Raw genomic sequence first — 23,730 nt, forward strand, 5'->3', positions numbered from 1 at the left:
AACTCCAGTGCGAACTCCTGGGCGCTCCTCCTCCCCTGTCGGAGGTAGAATAGACGCTCCCCCGCCGCTTTCCCCTCAGGTGGATGGTCGAACACGGCCCTGAAGCGACGGGAGAACTCCGCATAGGAGATGGTGGTGGCGTCTATCCTCCTTCATTCGGCGTTGGCCCATTCCAACGCCTTGCCGGTGAGACAGGAGATGAGGGCGGAAACGGTCTCGTGTCCCGAGGGCACCAGGTGTACAGTGGCCAGGTAGAGCTCCACCTGCAGGAGGAACCCCTGACACCCGGCAGCTGTGCCGTCATACGCCCTCGGGAGCGAGAGCCGAATCCCACTGGGTTCCGGAACTTGGGCGGCCGGACTGACCGATGGTGGTGGTGAGGTAGGTGGAGGTGTGGGTAACCCTCTGGACTCCCATCGGTGCAAGGTGTTGATGACGTCCTGCAGAGCGGTCCCCATTCGCTGGATCTGATCATCCTGGCTGCGGACGCGCTCCTCCAACGACTCAGGCGCTGCTGTCGCTCCTGCTGATTCCATAGATGGTGTGTAATTCTGTCAAGGGTTCTGATGTGAATGTGGTGTGGAATCAAGTGCAGGACACATGAGCTCAGTCAAACTTGACTTTACTGGAAAGGCACAAAATGAACGGGTCAAACTAACCCGGAGGCGAACAATACGCAACAGTGCGTAAAATACAAAAACCGACTACGCACGAACAAAAGTGCGACGGTAATAACTAGCGTCTGTCCAAACAACAGTAGAACACCAACAGACAGGAAAAACAATTACACACAACACATGACAGAAACAACGAGAACTTATAGGACACATAATCAACACTAAACATGAACAGGTGTACTAAACAGACCAAACCAATCAAACATCGAAAACAAAGAACGGTGGCAGCTAGTACTCCGGAGACGACGACCGCCGAAGCCTGCCCGAACAAGGAGGAGGAGCAGCCTCGGCCGAAACCGTGACAATCTAAGTGTGTACTAGGCCTATATCATATGCCATTTCTGGGATTCGTTGATTTTCAATTTCAACATGTATGATGAAGAAAATTGTGTTTTATCATAATTCGAAAGTGTCATGAGTAAATATTTTTGACAGCAGCTCTTTGAATATATTTAGGTCTCTGTGGATTTTTCTCTGCCACTGTTCTTTCTGACCTGGTTTCTGACCAGGGCATGAGTTCTAATGGTGTAACAATCCGATATAAGGATAGCAAGGGAAAGGAAAAAAAGCTTTCCGCTCTTTGTGTACAGGTGATCTGGCCAAACAGGTCCTTGTGGGTCAAACGTATTAATTGGTTCCCTAGCCCATCTCGAGAGGAGCAGAAACTAGGCTAATGGTTATTTTTTCATGCACAGGCACATTCTAGTACCAACAGTACCACATACCATTATGTAAATGACGTATTAACTAAAGGGATCTGGCTGTGTACTGTAAAATAATGTGACCCCTTGAGAAATGTGAAACAGCACCTCTGTTTTGATGGTGATTAAAGTGATGGGGGAAACACTGTATAAACAAGGTAAGCGAAGTGACTAAATTAGCTCACTCTTTACTCTAACCAGTTGGATTATTTTTGGTCTATGAAGGTTTTTGTTAAGAAAATGTAAATGTACTAACTGACTGATCTCAAAGTATTTGTGATGTGCACTGACAGATAAAAAAAATAACTACCTTTCTGCAAGGGTTTGTCTTTTTGAAGTTAACAGAGACATCTTGTGGAAGCTCAGGTATACTGCATTTGACAGTTTTGAACTGTCATGCTTTTCTCCAAGAGTTTATGTTGCAGTAGTCTTTTGCCTGGTGTGAAATGTTGATGTTGCAGTACTGTTTCTATTAACCTCAGCCTTACCACCATATCCTGTCTGTTTTTGTATTTTCCAGAATAACTACCTTGTGTTCATGGCCGAGCTGTTCTGGTGGTTTGAAGTGGTGAAGCCCTCCTTTGTACAACCAAGAGTTCTGGACACTGAAGGTAAGTCAGGCGAAGCAATTTTTTGTACTTCAGAACTGTTTTGTATTTTTGCAAACCTTCAGACAGCTCGGTTAAATAATTCCTGTTCTATTTATTGGTTTAAAAGGCCCAGTACAGTCTTTTCCTGTATTTTATATCATATTGTACAACAGCTGATGAAACTAACACTGTAAAACTGTGAAACAATTTTATCAGTGTTATTTCCTGGTAGTTGCTGGTTGAAAATACAATCTACACAGGACCTTCTAATCTAAATTAGTTAATAGACCAATAACAAAGACATTTCCAAACCTCTCTGCCAATAACAGCTAGTTTTCAGTTTTCCCCTCCCCGCTCAGACCACTCCCAGACAGTCCTAGCAAAATTCTTTTTTTGTTGTTGCTAAAAAAACTATTTTTGCCCATTTTAATGGAAATCTACTACAGTAAGGTACTTAACTGTTATCCAGAAATTATTTGATAATGATATAAAAACAGCTGTATTGGGCCTTTAATGAGAGTAAAGTGTTTGTGTTTGGTTTTCAGAGCCAGCCCTTACGTCGTTAAGGAACATGCCCTCTGTTCCCATCTCCAATGTCACCAAGAAGAGCTTCATGGAGAGACCGCCCAGCCAAGAACAACCCAGGTAATATTTGTTATTAATTTATGGTCCCGTTTGGCTCAGTTGGTACGTCATGTTCGATTCCCATTGGGGGCACCCATACGAAAATGTATACACACATATATATTTTAGGGTAGCAAAAGTATTGGGACAAATTCACTTATTAAGTATTTGGTCCAATTTCATAGCACGCAATGACTACATTATATTGTGACTCTACAAATTTGTTGGATGCATTTGCTGTTGGTTTTGATTGTGTTTCAGAATATTTTGTGCCCAATAAAAATGAATGGAAAATAATGTATTTTGTCATTTTGGAGTCACTTTTATTTTAAATAAGAATATAATTGTGTTTCTAAACACTTCTACAGGAATGTGGATGCTATCATAATTACGGGTAATCCTGAATGAATCGTGAATAATGATGAGTGAGAAAGTTACAGATGCACAAATATCATACCCCCCCAAAAATGCTAATCTCCCCTGTTATTGTAAGAATGGCCCCTGCTAGAGCGTCACATCTCTCTACCTCCTCTCCCTCGCGCTTTATCAGCTCCAGTTAATAAAGTAGCTTAAAAATTGACTTTTCTGCTGCTTCCCTCACTCAGATTGGACCGGGTCTGGATCCGACAAGGTCTTTACGGAACAAGTCTAGTTGGAACGGGTCTCTATATTTAACAAATGTATTTATGCATATCGGGTCTGGGTGGGAAAGCCCCAGGTCCATTTCGGAACAGATCCAACTTTTTGGACCTGTGAAGGACTCTATAGTACAGTACAGAACGCCCAATCTCTTCTGACCATCAGGATTATTTTGATGTGGTTATCTTGGCTGTCAAAGCCATCTGCAGGGGATACTGATCAGAGGTTTAGCAAACCCATCTGGAATGTATTAAGTAGTCTGGGGTGGGCGCATACTGTACATACAGCGCTCAAGCTATGGTGCCAAGCTTAAAAAAGACCCCATTCCGATCTCTCAACAGAGGTGATAATGTCTTGGTCATTTCGAAACCAGTATGTTTTCACCTTTGTATGTGTTCATGATTGTCAATTATATTTTATATATTTTTCCTCCCTCTAGCCTGCCTCTCCGACCCCAACCTAGGAACTCAGGTAACTAGATCACTAGATGTTTTGGCTTCTACCAATTGATCATTAAATAGATTAAAATATCATACAAATTGATGGATCTGATATGAGATGCTTATTCTCATCCAGGTGAAATAAAGAGATCAACCTCAATGTCCTTTGTGGATGGCTGTGTAGGAACTTGGCCCAAGGAGAAAAGGTTAGTGTCATGTAGCAAGTCAATTAATGATTTTTAACAGACAAAATACTTTTAAATAGGCAATTATTGTTTGGTACATGATTGTCATAACGTATTGGTAAAAAAAAGTGCAATACCAATAGCATTTGACTGATTGACTGACTGTTTGTTTTTGCCAGGTCTGGGCCTTACGGGGTATCCTTCGACATCCCTTTTGACAAAGACAACGCCCAGACGTCCACTCCCCCCGGCCGTGGCATGACTCGCTCTACCAGCACAGATGTCTTCAAGGTTCAACAGATGCCCCGGGGCATGAAGAGGAACCTGTCCTTCCAGCCCATCAACGGGCAGGGTGTGGGCATCGGGGAGGAGGGCCTCCCGGACAGCCTGGCAGGGCCCGATCTGCCCAGACAGCCTGGCAGGCCTCAACCCCCTGGAGGCCCACTGAGGTTCCCCAACGGCGGCGCAACCCTGGACAGGCACGGAAATAGCACCGCCACCCCCAGCATGGAGGAAGCCCTTCAGATCATCCACAACACCGGTAGGCAGCTCCCACAGTGCTCCCTGGCAGAGGACATCAAAAACGGGTTCTTCCTGCACAGTCCAAACCAGGGCAGAGGAGGTGGCGTAGTCGGCCTGGACCCTAATGCTCGACCGGAGAACAGCGACCTGGATTCATTGAGCATCATGGACACCACGGAGGTGGACACGGGCATCCACGTGAGGACCGAGGACATCGCCGAGACCCTGGACGAGGACTCATCGCTGAGGGAAGCTCTGAGCATGGAACTGGACATGGACACGCCCAGCCCCTGCCCGAGCAGCTCCGGCTACACCAAATCTCCCTCCACCAGCTCCGGCACCAAGATGACCAGCTTCGCCGAGCAGAAGTTCCGGAAGCTCAGTGTCCCCGAATCAGGGGGAAGAAGCAGCAGCAGCGGGGGCGGCAGCTCCCTCAAGACCACCCCCGAGGGCTCAGAACTGGGCCTCCCGCTGTCTGTCTCCTGGGCACCCACTCTGGAACACAGCCCCGTCCATCAACAGAGCGCGCCCCTCACCCAAGACCCTCCAACTGGGCCAGCCCAGGGCCCTCCCCCTAGTGACCCGGCCCAGGCCATGGCGACGGAGATGGTGGAGCTGCGCATGCGCCTAGAGGAGAAGCGAAAAGCCATTGAGGCGCAGAAGAAGAAGGTGGAGGCCGCATTCACTCGCCACCGCCAGAGGATGGGCCGCTCCGCCTTCCTGGACGTGGTCAAGAGGAAGGGTGATGGCGCCTCGGGGGTAGGAGGACAGGAGGAAGGGGGGAAGACGACAACGGAGGATGAGAGGAAAATAGGGAGGAGCAAAGCGGACACACCCGACGGGGCTGAGCAGGGGCATGGACCCTCCGGAGCCCGCTGGCTGAAATCCTCCTCCGGAGGAGGAGGAGGAGGAGGAGGAGGAGGAGGAGGAGGAGAAGAGGGAGGTCAAGGTCCCGTCGGAGGTCAAGGACCCGGTGAGGTGGATCTAGCTGAATACACACGCTCCATTGAGAAGCTGAACCACTCACTGGGCTTCCTGCAGATGGAGATGCAGCGCCTGGCCCAACAACAGGAGGTCATCATGGCCATGAGAGAACAAAAGCAACAAAAGGCCTGGGTCATCCCCCCTCCCCAGACCTCGCCCCAGAAATACACCCGCACCTCCGCCCGCTCCTCCGACTCACCCTCCCCGGCCGACTCACCCCACTCCGCCCACCGCTCGCCCACCAGCATCAAGAGGAAGTCGGCCTCCTTTCACTCACGGAACCCCCGCACGCCACGCCCCAGCGAGCTCAAGCTGGCCCCCTATAACCGCTGCCTGACAGCGCCCCAGTCCGTGGACAGCCTCCCCCGCCTGCGCCGGTTCTCCCCATTCCAGCCCATGGCCTTTGCCTACATGGGGGAGAAACCCACCGGTCAAACCACAGAGACCGAGGACAAGGATAGGGACATGGACACTGAACCCCTGCTATCCCCAGAGGGAGAGGCTGGTAGTGCCTCCCCAGCCAAAGACAACCAGAAAAGACAAGAAGGGACCCGAGAGATTGCCAAGAAGGATGAAGCGGAGGAACATGAGGAGATGGAAGTAGAGGAGAAGAAGCAGGTGAAAATGGATGAGATCAAACCCATAATAGTGTCGACTGTATCTGAAGTGCTGGCCCAGCCAGTGAAAGAGACCTTTACGGTCACCCCCACCGAGACCCCCCTTATCTCAGACCTCTTTGGCGGTGCCAGAAGCAACCTGATTGAGGTGCCTCTGTACGTGCTCAAGCCACTTGAGGGAGAAGGCATGGAGGAGAGTGGAGACATGGAGGGGACCTATGGCGATGACAAAAAAAATTCCTGTGGCTTTTTCTTTAAGGTAGGAAGTTAAAGATACACGATAGAAGTTTAGTTGCTAATAGTTGTGAGTTAATCTCTACACAATATTTATGTCCATTTAGGGGAACCCTTTTGGCTCAAGAGTACTCCAAGGCAAAAGTTCTTTACAGCCTCTTAAACAGTCATTCTGATTTCTATGTAAAATAGCCTTTTGAGTGACTAAAACATCACCCATAATATTTCTTCCCGATATAAATGCTCAACATTTTAGAAAAAGTAATTTTTCTCTCATGTCAAACTATCAGGAAGTCTGAAAAGACAGAGTGAGTGAGCGGGGAGTTGGTAGGCTGAGTGGGCAGGGAGCTCACCTTGAATGATGGTTCTTTGAAAACACCTATTCAAGCAACATGCAGTGAGCATTTTTGCACTGAGATTATCTCAAGCAAATTTGCTAATACACAAAGCAACTCAAACAACAGTTTCTGTCATACATAAATTCATGATTTCACAAATGATTTGTTTATCCAACTGTTTGGTTATTGTAACAGTATCAATATAGACAAAATGTTGGCCGTATAATTTAGCTAGCTAGCCCAAATGGAATTGTCAGTACTGTTTATCAAGCTAGCTAGCTAGCTAGTTCATCTTGAACAATTTCAGTTGAAACTTTACAGGGTAAGGTCTGGGTACATTTCAATAAATATATATATATTGACTGCCAAACAATGTTCATATACTGTATCATGACTATCAATGATGTCAAGAAGTATGAATCTCCCGTTTGGCATGTCTCTTGATGTAATGACATGACAACTGCATCTGAGTTTTGGGCAACCCTTCCCCCGCTTTTGTTCCATGCTGGCTGATAGGGCCGGTTCCAGGCACAAGCGACATAAGAGGCCACTAAAGCCTCGTTCACACTGCAGGCCTTAATGCTCAAATCACTTTTGTTTTTCAAATCCGTTTTGGAATACTGACTGTCCAAACAGCAAGTGACCAAATCGGATTTGTGTGTGTTCAGACATTTGCTGAAATGGCTGCGCTAGTTGTCATAGTGATGACGGGTGTGTGCACAGTGGTGTGGGCTGATTGGTGGTGGTGCTCGTGCTTCCTAACACGAGCACCACCACAAGCTAAGGTGACAACATTGCCTGCCATGGATGTTTCCCTGTTGCTTTGAATGTTCAAAATCATAGTGTAAGAACACTTTTAAAGCTTCTCAGGATAAGATGATCCAACTTTCAAAACTATTCATTTTTGGCTAGCCAGAGCACTCTAACTAGCTAGCTAGGTTTGTGTTTAGCTTTCTAGCACATTCACTAATTTGTTTATAAGCTAGTTAGCTACCACGTCATGTTCTTGTCAAACTGTCAACAGAGTAGCTAGCAAGCAACAGATTTGACCATTCATACACAAGTCGCATGGCCAGGAATCAGATTTGTATCTGACTTCAAACCACCTACGAAGATGGTTTGAAATGTGGCTTGTAATATCCGATTCTGTCAGTCACTGACAGTCACTGAATTAGCCATGTCAGCTAACAATTGTTTGATTGGTAGTTAGTCTAGCCAGCTTTCTAAACTTGTATTAATCATGGCTGAATACCGACCGGGCACGCAGGGCACGTGCCCAGGGGCCCTGACCTCCAAGGGGCCCCCATTGATTTTGTTAGTCATTCTCACTCAGATATCATATTAACATGGTATAAGTAATTGCAAAATGTGTAGAATTGCAGGAAATTAACTTTAAATCAAAACAAATTATCCACCTTCAAGAGGGGTGCCACTAAAATGTTTTACTGTGAGGTGGGGGGCCCCCCAACCAAATCTATCTTAGGGCCCCTGGCAGAAGACCTAGCTAGCCAGTTACTAGCTAACACCAAACACAGATTAAAGCATATTTTTGCCTTAGATGAATAGGGGAAACCTCTTATTATATTTGCTGACACGCTGCAGTAACATTTTGGCACCAGTAGACTAGCTAACTAGCTATGTAAACAACGCCCCTCTGCAAACACACCTTCTGTGATGTTGGTTACAAGGTGGTACTTATTTAAATGAGGTAAGAGGTTAAGACATTACCATTTGTGTTTTAAAATGAGAGGCTTATTGTGATGTCACAAAAAGCCCTTCATAATCATGCCTCCTGAATTGAAGTGTTTGACATGGGGGATGGGACCAGTAACTTTATGATCAAACTTTATCAATGTAGAAGCAACAGTCATTTTTCATACTTTGGTCATCCTACTTTGATCTGGTTTCATCCAAATATCATCCAATTTCAAATCAAATTAAAGTTTATTGGTAACGTACACAGATTTGCAGGTGTTCTAGCAGGTGCAGTGAAATACTTTATATAAATACGTGGTGTGTAAGGGAGAGTGGTGTAAATTGAGCCAAAGTGGTAAGTTGAGCCACCCTTGTTTCTATGAAACCATACACAAAATGAATCATTTGACCAAATATTTTGGAAGAGGTCATCATTTCATGGAGTCTGTGAAGAAAAAAAAACACATGGAAAAATTGGTAAGACAAAAAACTGATTTTTTTATGATGCTTGTATCTAATCAAAGTAGATAATTTTAAGATTGTTCTATACATCAGTTGGGCTTTCTATAAGCTACAAATGAGGTCCTAAACCTATCATGAAAGTCATCCTTGTAGCTGTGTCGGCTAATATAGTCAAAATGTTTGCCTTGGGGTAAGTTGAGCCAATGGCAAGTTGAACAAATTGAAAGACATTATCGCTGGGATATGAGGTAACAATAGGGCCTGGCATGTGTTAAAAGTGTAAAAAAAAAAAAAGTACAACATTTTTGTTAGGTGTTAAGCCTGTGTTAAAAGTTGCTTAAAATTATTAAAAGACAAAAAAGCTATTGTGATTATGTTGAATTGTGTTTGGGAAATAAAAATAGACATGGTTTTAAAAATGTATTGGTAATATTTCATTCAGTACAGAAAAGGCAGCTTTACTTACCCTTTCCCGCACTCAATTTACCCCGTACCTGGGGTAAGTTGTGCCAAGAGACCACTTTTTTGTTCGGGACCTTTTTATGTTTGGGAATAATCTCCAAAATAATAGCTATTACATTAGTGTGTTATTTTAGCCATTTCATTAGTGTGTAAATGGCAGATTCTGGACATTTGACTGCCAAGAATGACTATTGTCTTACAGTGAGGGAAAAAAGTATTTGATCCCCTGCTGATTTTGTACGTTTGCCCACTGACAAAGAAATGAACAGTCTATAATTGTAATGGTAGGTTTATTTTAACAGTGAGAGACAGAATAACAACAACAAAAATCCAGAAAAATGCATGTAGAAAATTTTATAAATAGATTTGCATTTTAATGAGGGAAATAAGTATTTGACCCCCTCTCAATCAGAAAGATTTCTGGCTCCCAGGTGTCTTTTATACAGGTAACGAGCTGAGATTAGGAGCACACTCTTAAAGGGAGTGCTCCTAAACTCAGCTTGTTACCTGTATAAAAGACACCTGTCCACAGAAGCAATCAATCAATCAGATTCCAAACTCTCCACCATGGCCAAGACCAAAGAGCTCTCCAAGGATGTCAAGGACAAGATTGTAGACCTACACAAGGCTGGAATGGGCTACAAGACCATCGCCAAGCAGCTTGGTGAGAAGGTGACAACAGTTGGTGCAATTATTCGCAAATGAAAGAAACACAAAAGACCTGTCAATCTCCCTCTGCCTGGGGCTCCATGCAAGATCTCACCTCATGGAGTTGCAATGATTATGAGAACGGTGAGGAATCAGCCCAGAACTACACGGGAGGATTTTGTCAATGATCTCAAGGCAGCTGGGACCATAGTCACCAAGAAAACAATTGGTAACACACTACGCCGTGAAGGACTGAAATCCTGCAGCGCCCGCAAGGTCCCCCTGCTCAAGAAAGCACATATACAGGGCCGTCTGAAGTTTGCCAACGAACATCTGAATGATTCAGAGGAGAACTGGGTGAAAGTGTTGTGGTCAGATGAGACCAAAATGGAGCTCTTTGGCATCAACTCATTTCGCCGTATTTGGAGGAGGAGGAATGCTGCATATGATCCCAAGAACACCATCCCCACCATCAAACATAGAGGTGGAAACATTATGCTTTGGGGGTGTTTTTCTGCTAAGGGGACAGGACAACTTCACCGCATCAAAGGGACGATGGACGGGGCCATGTACCGTCAAATCTTGGGTGAGAACCGCCTTCCCTCAGCCAGGGCATTGAAAATGGGTCGTGGATGGGTATTCCAGCATGACAATGACCCAAAACACACGGCCCTGGCCAAAGTGTGGATTTGTTGTTATTCTGTCTCTCACTGTTCAAATAAACCTACCATTAAAATTATAGACTGATCATGTCTTTGTCAGTGGGCAAACGTACAAAATCAGCAGGGGATCAAATACTTTTTTCCCTCACTGTAAACAAAAGCAAATTTGCTTTGGTTCTGTTGGCGGCCATCTTTGTTTTTTGGAAGGAAATACTCTGTTTTTAATATGAGATGATTCATGATTTTTTAAATAGGTCAAGCCGAGGACAACATGGTCTTTCCTGTTGTGGGGAGGGTATCTAGCTAGCTACAGTCGTCTGTGCCTTTATCTAGGTCAGGAAACTGGAGCTTGTAAATAATTCAAATGCAGCTGCTGAGAAGTGGGTTCGTAGAGATGTTGAGCTAGTTGTAGGATAGTTCTGATGAGGTTCACATGCAATTTTCAGCATTCAGATCAAATTATCAGATTTTGCACATGGTATTGGATCTTGTGTGCCATAGTAAGAAATAGTCGTCAGTAGAGGGGTGTTGCTATTAGAGAGAGCACCGCTCCCAGTTTAGTTGTAAAGTTACTTAGGAAATACACAGAGCAAGTGGCTTTTGGTCAGACTCAGATTAAACCTAGGGCAGCCTACTCTTAGACTAAAAACCATGTTCAATTAATAGTCTCCATTGAAAGTGCTAGCATGTTCAAAGAAAAGTCTCCACTAAAAGTGCTTTCAAGTCCAGAGTAGTAGGTATAATCTTGGTATGTGCAGATGCCCCTTTAAATGTACCAGAAGAAACAACATCTCACATTAACCAGGGAAGTCCTGAGGGATCCTGTAACTGTACATCATTGGTTATGAAAGAATACCACTGACTGTTTGTGTGTACCTGTCCCCAGGATGACGGTAAGGGGGAGGACAACATGGCTCAGAAAAGGGCTGCTCTCGTGGAGAAGAGGCTGAGGAGGGAGAAGGAGACGCAGCAGAAGAAGCTGCAGCAGGAGGCAGAGCTAGAGCAGAAGAAGGAGGAGGCACGGTATGTATTCATACTCACACCCACGTACAGACACTCCCACTTGAGCTATTTTAAAAGCCCCTCACATAGTATCGTGTTGTTTTACGTTAGTCAATCAAATTGTATTTGTCAAAGTATATCAAATGCTAATGCAATTAGCAAAAGTACATTACTACTGATTGTCTGGTAATGTGCATCAATCAGTATTCACATACTTTGATCAATTGCATACCATCTGATTGCTCCCGGTCATAGTTTGAGATGTTCTTGATTCTTGGTCATCATCTACTATGTCTCCTTTGCCCTCTCCACTTCCTCTCAGAGTAAAAGCAGAGGAGGAGCGCGTGAGGAAGGAGGAGGAGAAGGCCCGCCGGGAGTTCATCAAGCAGGAGTACATGAGGAGGAAGCAGCTCAAGCTCATGGAGGACATGGACACAGTGATCAAACCGCGACTGGCCTGCGCCAAACAGAGGAGAGCCCGGCCCAAGTCCATCCACCGGGACAGCATGGACTCCCCCAGAACCCTGGCCAGGGCGGCAGGTAACCATGGAAACCTCTCTCAGGGATCACTGTTGGTGTCGTGTTGGTGTGGTGTGTCTGCCCATGTGCCGCCCATGTGCCGCCGTCTGGCGCCACAGCTAGCTTTGTGCCACTTGCGATAAAACACTGTTTCTCTGCAGCTCAGCGTGGGTTCTTATGGTAGACTACAGAGTGTACTAGTTCTGGTTGAGATCTGCATGCCAACTAGTACTATTAAGAAATTGCTTCATTATGAAAGCAACTTATTTTCAATTCAGTAGCTAACCCTGCCTGATTTCTTAACTGCTTTGCCAAACCAATTCAACCAATTTGATCTTGTAATGCAATGTGTAGCTTGAATCGATCTCTGATAGCTTGGCAAGGACATCTCATTATGCTATGTGGGACTTTGGAAGGTTTCCATGACAACCATCATCAGTCTTTGACTATGAAAAGGAACTCAAAATCAAAATACAGAGGTGTGTGTGTTTGCACACATCAAATGATGCTGCAGATAGCTGTGACAAGGTGGGCACAAAATACTGTGGACGGACTCGTGTTGTTGTTGTGGTCGTGGTGTAACGGTGTTGTCCCATCTTGTGCAAAACTTGTGTTTCACATCCAGGTTCACGACCTCGTGTTTTTTCAGTCTCCAGCTTGTCTCTGGCCTCGCTCAACCTGGGAGACAGTGACAGTGTGCACTCTGAGAAGAGAACACCAAGGTAAGATTCCTTTCTATTAACAGTATATGAAACACACTTCTGCATACGCCTACATGAATTTCATCTTAACATTTATTCTACTTTAAGGGGTGAATCGTAACTTCGACTTAAGTTTCATTTTCACTTAGTCATGCATTGATGTCAATGGGTGACCATTTTACTTAAGTTAAAAAAAAATCCCAAAATGTTTATTTATAATCTGTTTCATTGAACTTGAGTATCACTTCTGACCTGATTTTTAACCCTCTCTCTAGCCAATGGCTTTTAACCTAACATTTTCTGTATTCTCTACACAATTTTTTCCTACCTACTATCTCACTCTCTCCTAATGTTTTGGAACTGTCAGAAGTGCTAGCTTACACTCTGGCAGTCTGTGCTTCTTTCTGAGCTCTCCTAAACTGAGAAGGAGAAGGTTAGTTCCTGTGTAGTAGTTTAACCCTGAATCCACCTCACTGTCCCAGCTTCTGTAGCATAAGAACGAGAGTTCTTATGGGAAGTCTTAAGACACTGGGGCAACACCAAGTCCAGGGTCCTGTTCATTAGGACACGCAAAGGAAAACCTTTTGCAACAGAAAACAAAAAAAGGTGTTTCTTATTGGACAAGTCCAGGTAGTCCCCTCCCTGTTTTAGTCCGTTTTCGTTCCATTTGGTGTCTAATGAACACGACCCATGTGATGCTTCATGGTCCCACCACCCCCCTTCAATGTGACAGAGATCTCACCATCAACCCCTGCGTAAATGCATTTTCCCCAATGCACTACACAGAACAATTGTTCTGTTTTCCCTATGTCACATTGTCACTGCCTATATTCCTGCTGCTTCGTAACCTCTTCCCTATGTTAAGTGTATCTAGATAAGATGCTTCGAGATATAGGTGCTTGTAGTATCTATCCCTCAAGAACACTTGATTGCGTCACATTGCTTCACTGCTACCCATGCTTGTATGAGAGTAAAGATATACCCTTTTCACGCTATCGTTCCGACCCAAACCAAATTGTGCTGGCTCAGATATTTCGTTTACACATTTTCCCTTTCAGTATGGTTCCAGCAACTATGGTGGATGCGTAATCAGGCCAGCTCAGTATAGCTTGGTTTGGTTCAGTTGTTTGAAAAGCCCTTTAGAGAGCTTGAACTTAAGGTTTTGATAAGCAAAGAACCGTAGTATCCAAAGCCAATCCCTGTTAGCGATGTTCAAATTTACTTGGGTACACACTGTTTGTACTGTGCACACAAATAGCTTGTACAGTTTTCCCATGGAAAGCGGGAAGTCCTTGCACATCATTCTATATGTGGTAACAAAACTGTAGTACCCATGGAAAGAGGTGACCTAAGTGCCTGTGTCTCTCTCTCTCTCTGTGTGTGTGTGTGTGTGTGTGTGTGTGTGTGTGTGTGTGTCAGGCCTGATTCTGCAGATGGTTTTCTGTCCCCTTGTCGATCTGGGAGCCGGAATGGGGAGGACGATTGGGAGAACGGTTCCACCACCTCGTCTGTTAAATCCAACACAGAGTACACAGGTGGGTGATCAACTCATTACACACACCAGTGACACATTATTGTATTATTTTTATTAGCTGTATTATAATTCTTTGTGATTGGCTTTGCTAACTGAGTGTACTTCATGCTTTTAAGATATCTGATTTGGGTCCAATTCATCAATCTAAGCTGCTATTATATGGGATAGGATATAGGATTAACTTTAATGTCCCTGAGGGGGTAATTGTCTTAGAGACACAGTACTGCTGTATACAAAATAGACACTGTACATTCCACACTCACCATAATACATAAATTGCACGATACCCAATGGGGGGTTTAAATGGGTTTCCATCTCATTTTCAACTCTTCTGATTGTTTTGTCACCAAAACAATTGTGTTATATAGCAAATGTGCCCACTCTGTTATTGCCTTAGCCAACAGCTCGCAGTTACAGTGCAGGTATAGCCTACATGATGAGATTATTATGGACAAAAGAGCGAGATTATTTTTATTTGTCAAACGGCAGCCAAGCATCGATCATCATGTCACCAGAATCAAGCTCATCACCTTTCACCTTCATCACCCTATGAAATTCATCATAATTTCTCAAGCCGTAGTGGGAGGACACACAACATGTCATCGCATTACTCCAAGATTATTTCGTTATTATATCAATATTTGCACATACAGTTGAAGTCGGAAGTTTACATACACTTAGGTTGGATTCATTAAAACTCGTTTTTCAACCACTCCACAAATTTCTTGTTAACAAACTATCGTTTTGGCAAGTCGGTTAGGACATCTACTTTGTGCATGACACAAGTAATTTTTCCAACAATTGTTTACAGACAGATTATTTCACTTATAATTCACTGTATCACAATTCCAGTGGGTCAGAACTTTACATACCCTAAGTTGACTGTGCCTTTAAACAGCTTGGAAAATTCCAGAAAATGATGTCATGGCTTTAGAAGCTTCTGATAGGCTAATTGACATCCTTTGAGTCAATTGGAGGTGTTCCTGTGGATGTATTTCCAGGCCTACCTTCAAACTCAGTGACTCTTTGCTCGACATCATGGGAAAATCAAAAGAAATCAGCCAAGACTTCAGAAAAAAAATTGTAGACCTCCACAAGTCTGGTTCATCCTTGGGAGCAATTTCCAAACGCCTGAAGGTACCACGTTCATCTGTACAAACAATAGCACGCAGGTATAAACACCATGGGACTACGCAGCCGTCATACCACTCAGGAAGGAGACGTGTTCTGTCTCCTAGAGATGAACGTACTTTGGTGCGAAAAGTGCAAATCAATCCCAGAACAACAGCAAAGTACCTTGTGAAGATGCTGGAGGAAACAGGTACAAAAGTATCTATATCCACAGTAAAACGAGTCCTATATCGACATAACCTGAAAGGCCGCTCAGCAAGGAAGAAGCCACTGCTCCAAAACCGCCATAAAATAGCCAGACTACGGTTTGGGGACAAAGATCGTACTTTTTGGAGAAATGTCCTCTGGTCTGATGAAACAAAAATAGAACTGTTTGGCCATAATGACCATCATTATGTTTGGAGGAAAAAGGGGGTTGCTTGCAAGCCGAAGAACACCATCCCAACCGTGAAGCATGGGGGTGGCAGCATCATGCTGTGGGGGTGCTTTGCTGCAGGAGGGACTGGTGCATTTCACAAAATAGATGGCATCATGAGGAAGGAAAATTATGTGGATATATTGAAGCAACATCAGTCAGGAAGTTAAAGCTTGGTCGCAAATGGGTCTTCCAAATGGACAATGACCCCCAGCATACTTCCAAAGTTGTGGCACAATGGCTTAAGGACAACAAAGTCAAGGTATTGGAGTGGCCATCACAAAGCCCTGACCTCAAGCCTATAGAAAAGTTGTGGGCAGAACTGAAAAGGCGTGTGCGAGCAAGGAGGCCTATAAACCTGACTCAATTACACCAGCTCTGTCAGGAGGAATGGGCCAAAATTCACCCAACTTATTGTGGGAAGCTTGTGGAAGGCTACCTGAAACGTTTGACCCAAGTTAAACAATTTAAAGGCAATGCTACCAAATACTAATTGAGTGTATGTAAACTTCTGACCCACTGGGAATGTGATGAAAGATATAAAAGCTGAAATAAAGAATTCTCTCTACAATTATTCTGACATTTCACATTCTTAAAATAGTGGTGATCCTAACTGACCTAAGACAGGGATTTTTTTACTAGGATTAAATGTCAGGAATTGTGAAAAACTGAGTTTAAATGCATTTGGCTAAGGTGTATGTAAACTTCTGACTTCAATTGTAAAAGCGTTTCCACCGCCATTTCTTGCATAATTAATTTTACCAACACAAAAAAATCCCACCTTGTCTAGCATATTTTGTTTTGTCGACATTTGGAAAGTTTACCGATAAATTCTATCAGGCCTGTCGTGAAATGTTTATCAGACTTCACTCGCATAAAAAGGTTGGATGGAAAAGAGGTAGCCTAGCGGTTACAGCGTTGAGCCAGTAACCAAAACGTTGCTGGTTCGATTCCCCGAACCGACAAGGTGAATAATCTATCGATGTGCCCTTGAGCAAGGCACTTAACCCTAATTCCCCCTGTAAGTCGCTCTGGGTAAGAGTGTCTACTAAACTTAACCAAATTTCAACATAGAAAAATCTTGTATTAAATATGTTGAATTTGTACCTTTTAAAACAATGTCATATCTTTAACGTTATATCCACTATCAGAAAAAAAAACAATAGGCTGGGCATCACCTCCTACTGGAGAATTGATCTATCTACAGCTACCCTTTGGTCTCCCATCCAGGGTTTTAACCAAGCCTTACTTTGCTATGAAATTTGTCACTGACTATTACCAATGTGCTATGGTAAGAATGATTGTTGAGAGATCTCCACTTATAAACTAAATAGATTCACTGTTGCTATCAAAGTCATTCCAAAGTGTAGGTTTTACAGAGCAAATTAAATGTGACCATACTTTATCACTCATATATCATCAATGATGCTATTTAGGCCTATATAGCATTTACAACGTCATCAACAACTATTGTTTAATTAAACCTAGGATTAAACTAAAAATAGACAATACATAGGCCTAGGGTTTCAAGCTGTGGTTGATTTCAAGTTTAAAGATATTTAGTGACATTGAAATGTGTTTGGTCAAATAGTAACATTTGAAGGAGATGTATTTTCTGCTTGGATAGTTCCATCTGTGCCACAAACTTACTCTGGCTTTAATTCCAGTTTGTCTACATTTAGTCCTATTCTTTGTTGATATTTGGTTGCGTTCAGAGGCATCATGTACATAGGGGGCACAAGGGCACGTTCCCCCCTCAGATTTGTCATTTTGTTTTGGCATAATGATTATGGCTCTAGATTGCGGGAAAAAGCTGTTTCAGTTGTTTGAAAAATGCTATATTCTCCAACATCAGCCCCCCTCCGGACCCCCCCCCCATCCACATGTACTTCATGTTCCCTATAATTGGTGCATGACGCTCCTGGTTGCATTGACAACCAAACACAATTCAATATCTCTTTTGAAATACAATAAATGGTAAAAGGTAGGCATCAAAATTATTGACACCCCTAAAGATTCTTATAAATAAAGTAGTCAAAAGTTTAGTATTTGGTCCCATATTCCTATCACGCAATGACTACATCAAGCTTTTGACTCTCCAAACTTGTTGGATGCATTTGCAGTTAGTTTTGGTTGTGTTTCAGATTATTTTGTGCCCAATAGAAATGTATGGTAAATCATGTATTGTGTCATTTTGGAGTCACATATTGTAAATAAGATTAGAATATGTTTCTAAACACTTCTACATTAATGTGGATGCTACCATGATTACGGATAATCCTGAATGAATTGTGAATAATGTCAAAGATCATACCCCTAAGACCTCCCCTGTTATTTGTAATGGTGAGAGGTTCGCATTTCTTGGACATATGATATTTGACCCTCTTTGATTATCAGAACGTGACATTGGACTTCTGTTAAGGACGCTTTCATGAACAAGTGTTCAATCATGGCCAGCTGGTCAGGTTAGCATAGGGCTAAATGTGCCAGGTTATCCAATGGGAACAGCTAACATGTAGCGTTTTATCACATGCAACTACGTCGGCGATTTTAATCAGCAGATGCGCATTTTAAACTGAAACCTTTTCTGATGTTCGCAAGTATGGACCCCCTGAAATTGCCCTACCATTACCTGGTTGCTAAAATTCTATAATGTTCGCCTAATTTCAGTTTATGTGAGGAAAAACAAGCAATGTATAGTGCAGAGAATCATTGTATCATCTAAACCGATGTGAAATATATTTTCAATAAGCAAAAATATTGTATTGTCAGCTGTTTGAAACTGGTGTGCAGAAATTGCTCTTCCATTTCCTGGTTGATAAAATTCTAATAGTTAGTCTAATTTCAGTTTATGTGACAAAACAAGCAAGTATAGTGTAGACCAAAACCAAAAATATTGTATTTTCAGCTGTTTGAAGCTGGTGTACAAAACTGAAAGTAAAAGATGCAAAAACTCAACTTACAGTGGGGAAAAAAGTATTTAGTCAGCCACCAATTGTGCAAGTTCTCCCACTTAAAAAGATGAGAGAGGCCTGTAATTTTCATCATAGGTACACGTCAACTATGACAGACAAAATGAGATTATTTTTTCCAGAAAATCACATTGTAGGATTTTTTATGAATTTATTTGCAAATTACAGTGAGGGAAACAAGTATTTTATCCCCTGCTGATTTTGTACGTTTGCCCACTGACAAAGAAATGATCAGTCTATAATTTTAATGGTAGGTTTATTTGAACAGTGAGAGACAGAATAACAACAAAAAAATCCAGAAAAACGCATGTAAAAGTTTTTATTAATTGATTTACATTTTAATGAGGGAAATAAATATTTGACCCCCTCTCAATCAGAAAGATTTTCTGGCTCCCAGGTGTCTTTTATACAGGTAATGAGCTGAGATTAGGAGCACACTCTTAAAGGGAGTGCTCCTAATCTCAGTTTGTTATCTGTACAAAAGACATCTGTCCACAGAAGCAATCAATCAATCAGATTCCAAACTCTCCACCATGGCCAAGACCAAAGAGCTCTCCAAGGATGTCAGGGACAAGATTGTAGACCTACACAAGGCTGGAATGGGCTACAAGACCATCGCCAAGCAGCTTGGTGAGAAGGTGATAACAGTTGGTGTGATTATTCGCAAATGGAAGAAACACAAAATAACTGTCAATCTCCCTCGGCCTGGGGCTCCATGCAAGATCTCACCTAGTGGAGTTGCAATGATCATGAGAACGGTGAGGAATCAGCCCAGAACTACACGGGAGGATCTTGTCAATGATCTCAAGGCAGCTGGGACCATAGTCACCAAGAAAACAATTGGTAACACACTACGCCGTGAAGGACTGAAATCCTGTAGCACCCGCAAGGTCCCCCTGCTCAAGAAAGCACATATACAGGCCTGTCTGAAGTTTGCCAATGAACATCTGAATGATTTAGAGGAGAACTGGGTGAAAGTGTTGTGGTCAGATGAGACCAAAATGGAGCTCTTTGGCATCAACTCAACTTGCACTGTTTGGAGGAGGAGGAATGCTGCCTATGACCCCAAGAACACCATCCCCACCGTCAAACATGGAGGTGGAAACATTATGTTTGGAGGTGTTTTTCTGCTAAGGGGACAGGACAACTTCACCGCATCAAAGGGACGATGGACGGGGCCATGTACCGTCAAATCTTGGGTGAGAACCTCCTTCCCTCAGCCAGGTTTTTGAAAATGGGTCGTGGATGGGTATTCCAGCATGACAATGACCCAAAACACACGGCCAAGGCAACAAAGGAGTGGCTCAAGAAGAAGCACATTAAGGTCCTGGAGTGGCCTAGCCAGTCTCCAGACCTTAATCCCATAGACAAGTGGAGGGAGCTGAAGGTTCGAGTTGCCAAATGTCAGGCTCGAAACCTTAATGATTTGGAGAAGATCTGCAAAGAGGAGTGGGACAAAATCCCTCCTGAGATGTGTGCAAACCTGGTGGCCACTTACAAGAAATGTCTGACCTCTGTGATTGCCAACAAGGGTTTTGCCACCAAGTACTAAGTCATGTTTTGCAGAGGGGTCAAATACTTATTTCCCTCATTAAAATGCAAATCAATTTATAACATTTTTTACATGTGTTTTTCTGGATTTTTTTGTTGTTATTCTGTCTCTCACTTTTCAAATAAACCTACCATTAAAATTATAGACTGATCATGTCTTTGTCAGTGGGCAAACGTACAAAATCAGCAGGGGATCAAATACTTTTTTCCCCTCACTGTATGGTGGAAAATAATTATTTGGTCAATAACAAAAGTTTCTCAATACTTTGTTATATACCCTTTGTTGGCAATGACACAGGTCAAACGTTTTCTGTAAATCTTCACAAGGTTTTCACACACTGTTGCTGGTATTTTGGCCCATTCCTCCATGCAGATCTCCTCTAGAGCAGTGATGTTTTGGGGCTGTCGCTGGGCAACACGGACTTTCAACTCCCTCCAAAGATTTTCAATGGGGTTGAGATCTGGAGACTGGCTAGGCCACTCCAGGACCTTGAAATGGTTCTTACGAAGCCACTCCTTCGTTGCCCGGGCGGTGTGTTTGGGATCATTGTCATGCTGAAAGACCCAGCCACGTTTCATCTTCAATGCCCTTGCTGATGGAAGGAGGTTTTCACTCAAAATCTCACGATACATGGCCCCATTCATTCTTTCCTTTACACGGATCAGTCGTCCTGGTCCCTTTGCAGAAAAACAGCCCCAAACCATGCTTCACAGTAGGTATGGTGTTCTTTGGATGCAACTCAGCATTCTTTGTCCTCCAAACACGACGAGTTGAGTTTTTACCAAAAAGTTCTATTTTGGTTTCATCTGACCATATTACATTCTCCCAATCCTCTTCTGGATCATCCAAATGCACTCTAGCAAACTTCAGACGGGCCTGGACATGTACTGGCTTAAGCAGGGGGACACGTCTGGCACTGCAGGATTTGAGTCCCTGGCGGCGTAGTGTGTTACTGATGGTAGGCTTTGTTACTTTGGTCCCAGCTCTCTGCAGGTCATTCACTAGGTCCCCCCGTGTGGTTCTGGGATTTTTGCGTGGAGCCCCAGATCGAGGGAGATTATCAGTGGTCTTGTATGTCTTCCATTTCCTAATAATTGCTCCCACAGTTGATTTCTTCAAACCAAGCTGCTTACCTATTGCAGATTCAGTCTTCCCAGCCTGGTGCAGGTCTACAATTTTGTTTCTGGTGTCCTTTGACAGCTCTTTGGTCTTGGCCATAGTGGAGTTTGGAGTGTGACTGTTTGAGGTTGTGAACAGGTGTCTTTTATACTGATAACAAGTTCAAACAGGTGCCATTAATACAGGTAACGAGTGGAGGACAGAGGAGCCTCTTAAAGAAGAAGTTACAGGTCTGTGAGAGCCAGACATCTTGCTTGTTTGTAGGTGACCAAATACTTATTTTCCACCATAATTTGCAAATAAATTCATTAAAAATCCTACAATGTGATTTTCTGGATTTTTTTCTTCTCTATTTGTCTTTCATAGTTGACGTGTACCTATGATGAAAATTACAGGCCTCTCTCATATTTTTAAGTGGGAGAACTTGCACAATTGGTGGCTGACTAAATTATTTTTTTCCCCACTGTGAGAACAGAAAGCATAGAACTAGCACACATTGCACAGATCTACCGCTTCCTAGACTTGCTTTCAATGACAATTACAGATCTATAACTCACATTTCTATGTGAATTTGGTCTGGTCGCCCAAAAAGTTACATATTGCAGCTTTAAGGCAGGGGAGAGTTGTTTCAGTTCAGGCTGTGTTGTTGCAATTCGCCTAGTTTCCACAAGGGGGTTGCATTTTACCAAGAGACCCTTTAAAGTTGGAAGTACCACTCTTAACAGGTTCAGTTTTTGTCACTCTGCACATTGGTTGGGTAACATGTTGAATCTAATGCCATGATTGCTCAGCATTAATGATTATGTTTTTGACTTGAGACAATCAAAACAGAGGAGCGAAATGAACTCTTAGCGAAATTTCAGTCAGAAATTATCAGATGATGATTGCGTAGTGGGCCCTTAGTCTAAAGATTCCATGATGAGTAATGTTAAGATAATACCTATAAATGATTTACTCACAGACTGCTGGGACAAGTCAGAGGCCCCAGATAGAATGGTTGCTATGACGACTGATCATCTTCCCTATGTTTGCACAGGGCCCAAATTGTACAAGGAGCCGAGTGCCAAATCGAATAAGCATATCATCCAGAACGCACTGGCCCACTGCTGCCTGGCAGGCAAGGTCAACGAAGGCCAGAAGAGCAAGATTCTAGAGGTAATGTGTTCTCTACAATCTGGTCATTCTATTTCTACGGTGTTGGTAGTACTTCAATACAATGAAATAACATCTCAGATGAATGTTTTCTTAACATTATATTAATTTGATTATGGTGATGTTTACTAGGAATATGTTCATAGGGGATCTATTTTTTATGCAGCAACTGCTGGTCACCAAGCTATTATCATTAAATTGTTTACATTTTAGTCATTTAGCAGACGCTCTGAACAAGAGCGACTTACAGGAGCAATTAGGGTTTAGTGCCTTGCTCAAGGGCACATCGACAGATTTTTCACCTAGTGGGCTCGGGGATTCGAACCAGTGACCTTTCGTTTACTAGTCCAACCCTCTTAACCGCTAGACACGTCTGTTGTCTTCTATTATGCTGTATGAGGACAATGATAATTTATTTGCTCCCTTTTTGCAGGAAATGGAGAAATCCGAGGCCAACAACTTCCTGGTGTTGTTCCGGGACGGGGGTTGCCAATTCCGCTCTCTGTACACGTACTGCCCCGAGACGGACGAGGCCACCAAGCTGACCGGCATCGGGCCCAATCGCATCATGCGCAAGATGATCGAGGGCCTCTACAAGTACAACTCAGACAGGAAGCAGTTCAGCCAGATCCCCGCCAAGACCATGTCGGCGAGCGTGGACGCCATCACGATCTACGGCCACCTGTGGCAAACCAAGAAACCAGCCACCCCGAAGAAAGTGGTACCTGCCAAGTCCTAATGGAACTTACCGTACACTCCCAGCCACCCCCGCCATTTCCCTTCAAATGGAACAGTCCACATTCAATGTGCACTTCACTTTACATATCCATGAGGATTCAGCACCTGCAATGCCAGTTAGATTAATGCATACTTCTGTTTTGTTGTTTTGTTATCTCTTTTCATTCCTGTTAATTTTCCTTTAAAATTCCAAACTGGACATGGGGACTCAGTTAAAGATATGCACAACTGGAATGTAAAACACTATTTAATTAAGAGTTGTAAATAGATATCACTGATGTGTTTAGTACAAGAGATTGTCTTATTTTAGTCATTTTATTACAGCAAGTGTGTGTATGTGGTTTTGTATATGCCAAAAGAGGGACAAAAAAGAAAAGGTATGAATGCCATATGTTTTATTTGGCACACTGAAGCA

At 43.3% G+C, this 23,730-nt stretch overlaps 1 protein-coding gene across 1 annotated transcript in view; it reads left to right on the top strand.

Annotated features, from left to right (window-relative positions):
- Positions 1-23,316, top strand: part of camsap2a (calmodulin regulated spectrin-associated protein family, member 2a) — a gene marked incomplete at both ends in the record, with an annotated part of 88,449 nt that extends 65,133 nt beyond the window's left edge. The window contains 12 exons of the mRNA XM_084164073.1: positions 1,899-1,989; positions 2,514-2,613; positions 3,671-3,702; positions 3,808-3,877; positions 4,036-6,238; positions 11,367-11,503; positions 11,805-12,022; positions 12,627-12,723; positions 13,070-13,135; positions 14,122-14,237; positions 22,462-22,580; positions 23,011-23,316. Coding sequence (XP_084020199.1) covers positions 1,899-1,989; positions 2,514-2,613; positions 3,671-3,702; positions 3,808-3,877; positions 4,036-6,238; positions 11,367-11,503; positions 11,805-12,022; positions 12,627-12,723; positions 13,070-13,135; positions 14,122-14,237; positions 22,462-22,580; positions 23,011-23,316 — 3,555 coding nt within the window. The remainder of the gene's footprint in view (positions 1-1,898; positions 1,990-2,513; positions 2,614-3,670; positions 3,703-3,807; positions 3,878-4,035; positions 6,239-11,366; positions 11,504-11,804; positions 12,023-12,626; positions 12,724-13,069; positions 13,136-14,121; positions 14,238-22,461; positions 22,581-23,010) is intronic.
- Between the last annotated feature and the right edge of the window lie 414 nt (positions 23,317-23,730).

This window comes from Coregonus lavaretus, assembly GCF_964263955.1.
Source record: "Coregonus lavaretus genome assembly, chromosome: 6".
Taxonomy (NCBI): domain Eukaryota; kingdom Metazoa; phylum Chordata; class Actinopteri; order Salmoniformes; family Salmonidae; genus Coregonus; species Coregonus lavaretus.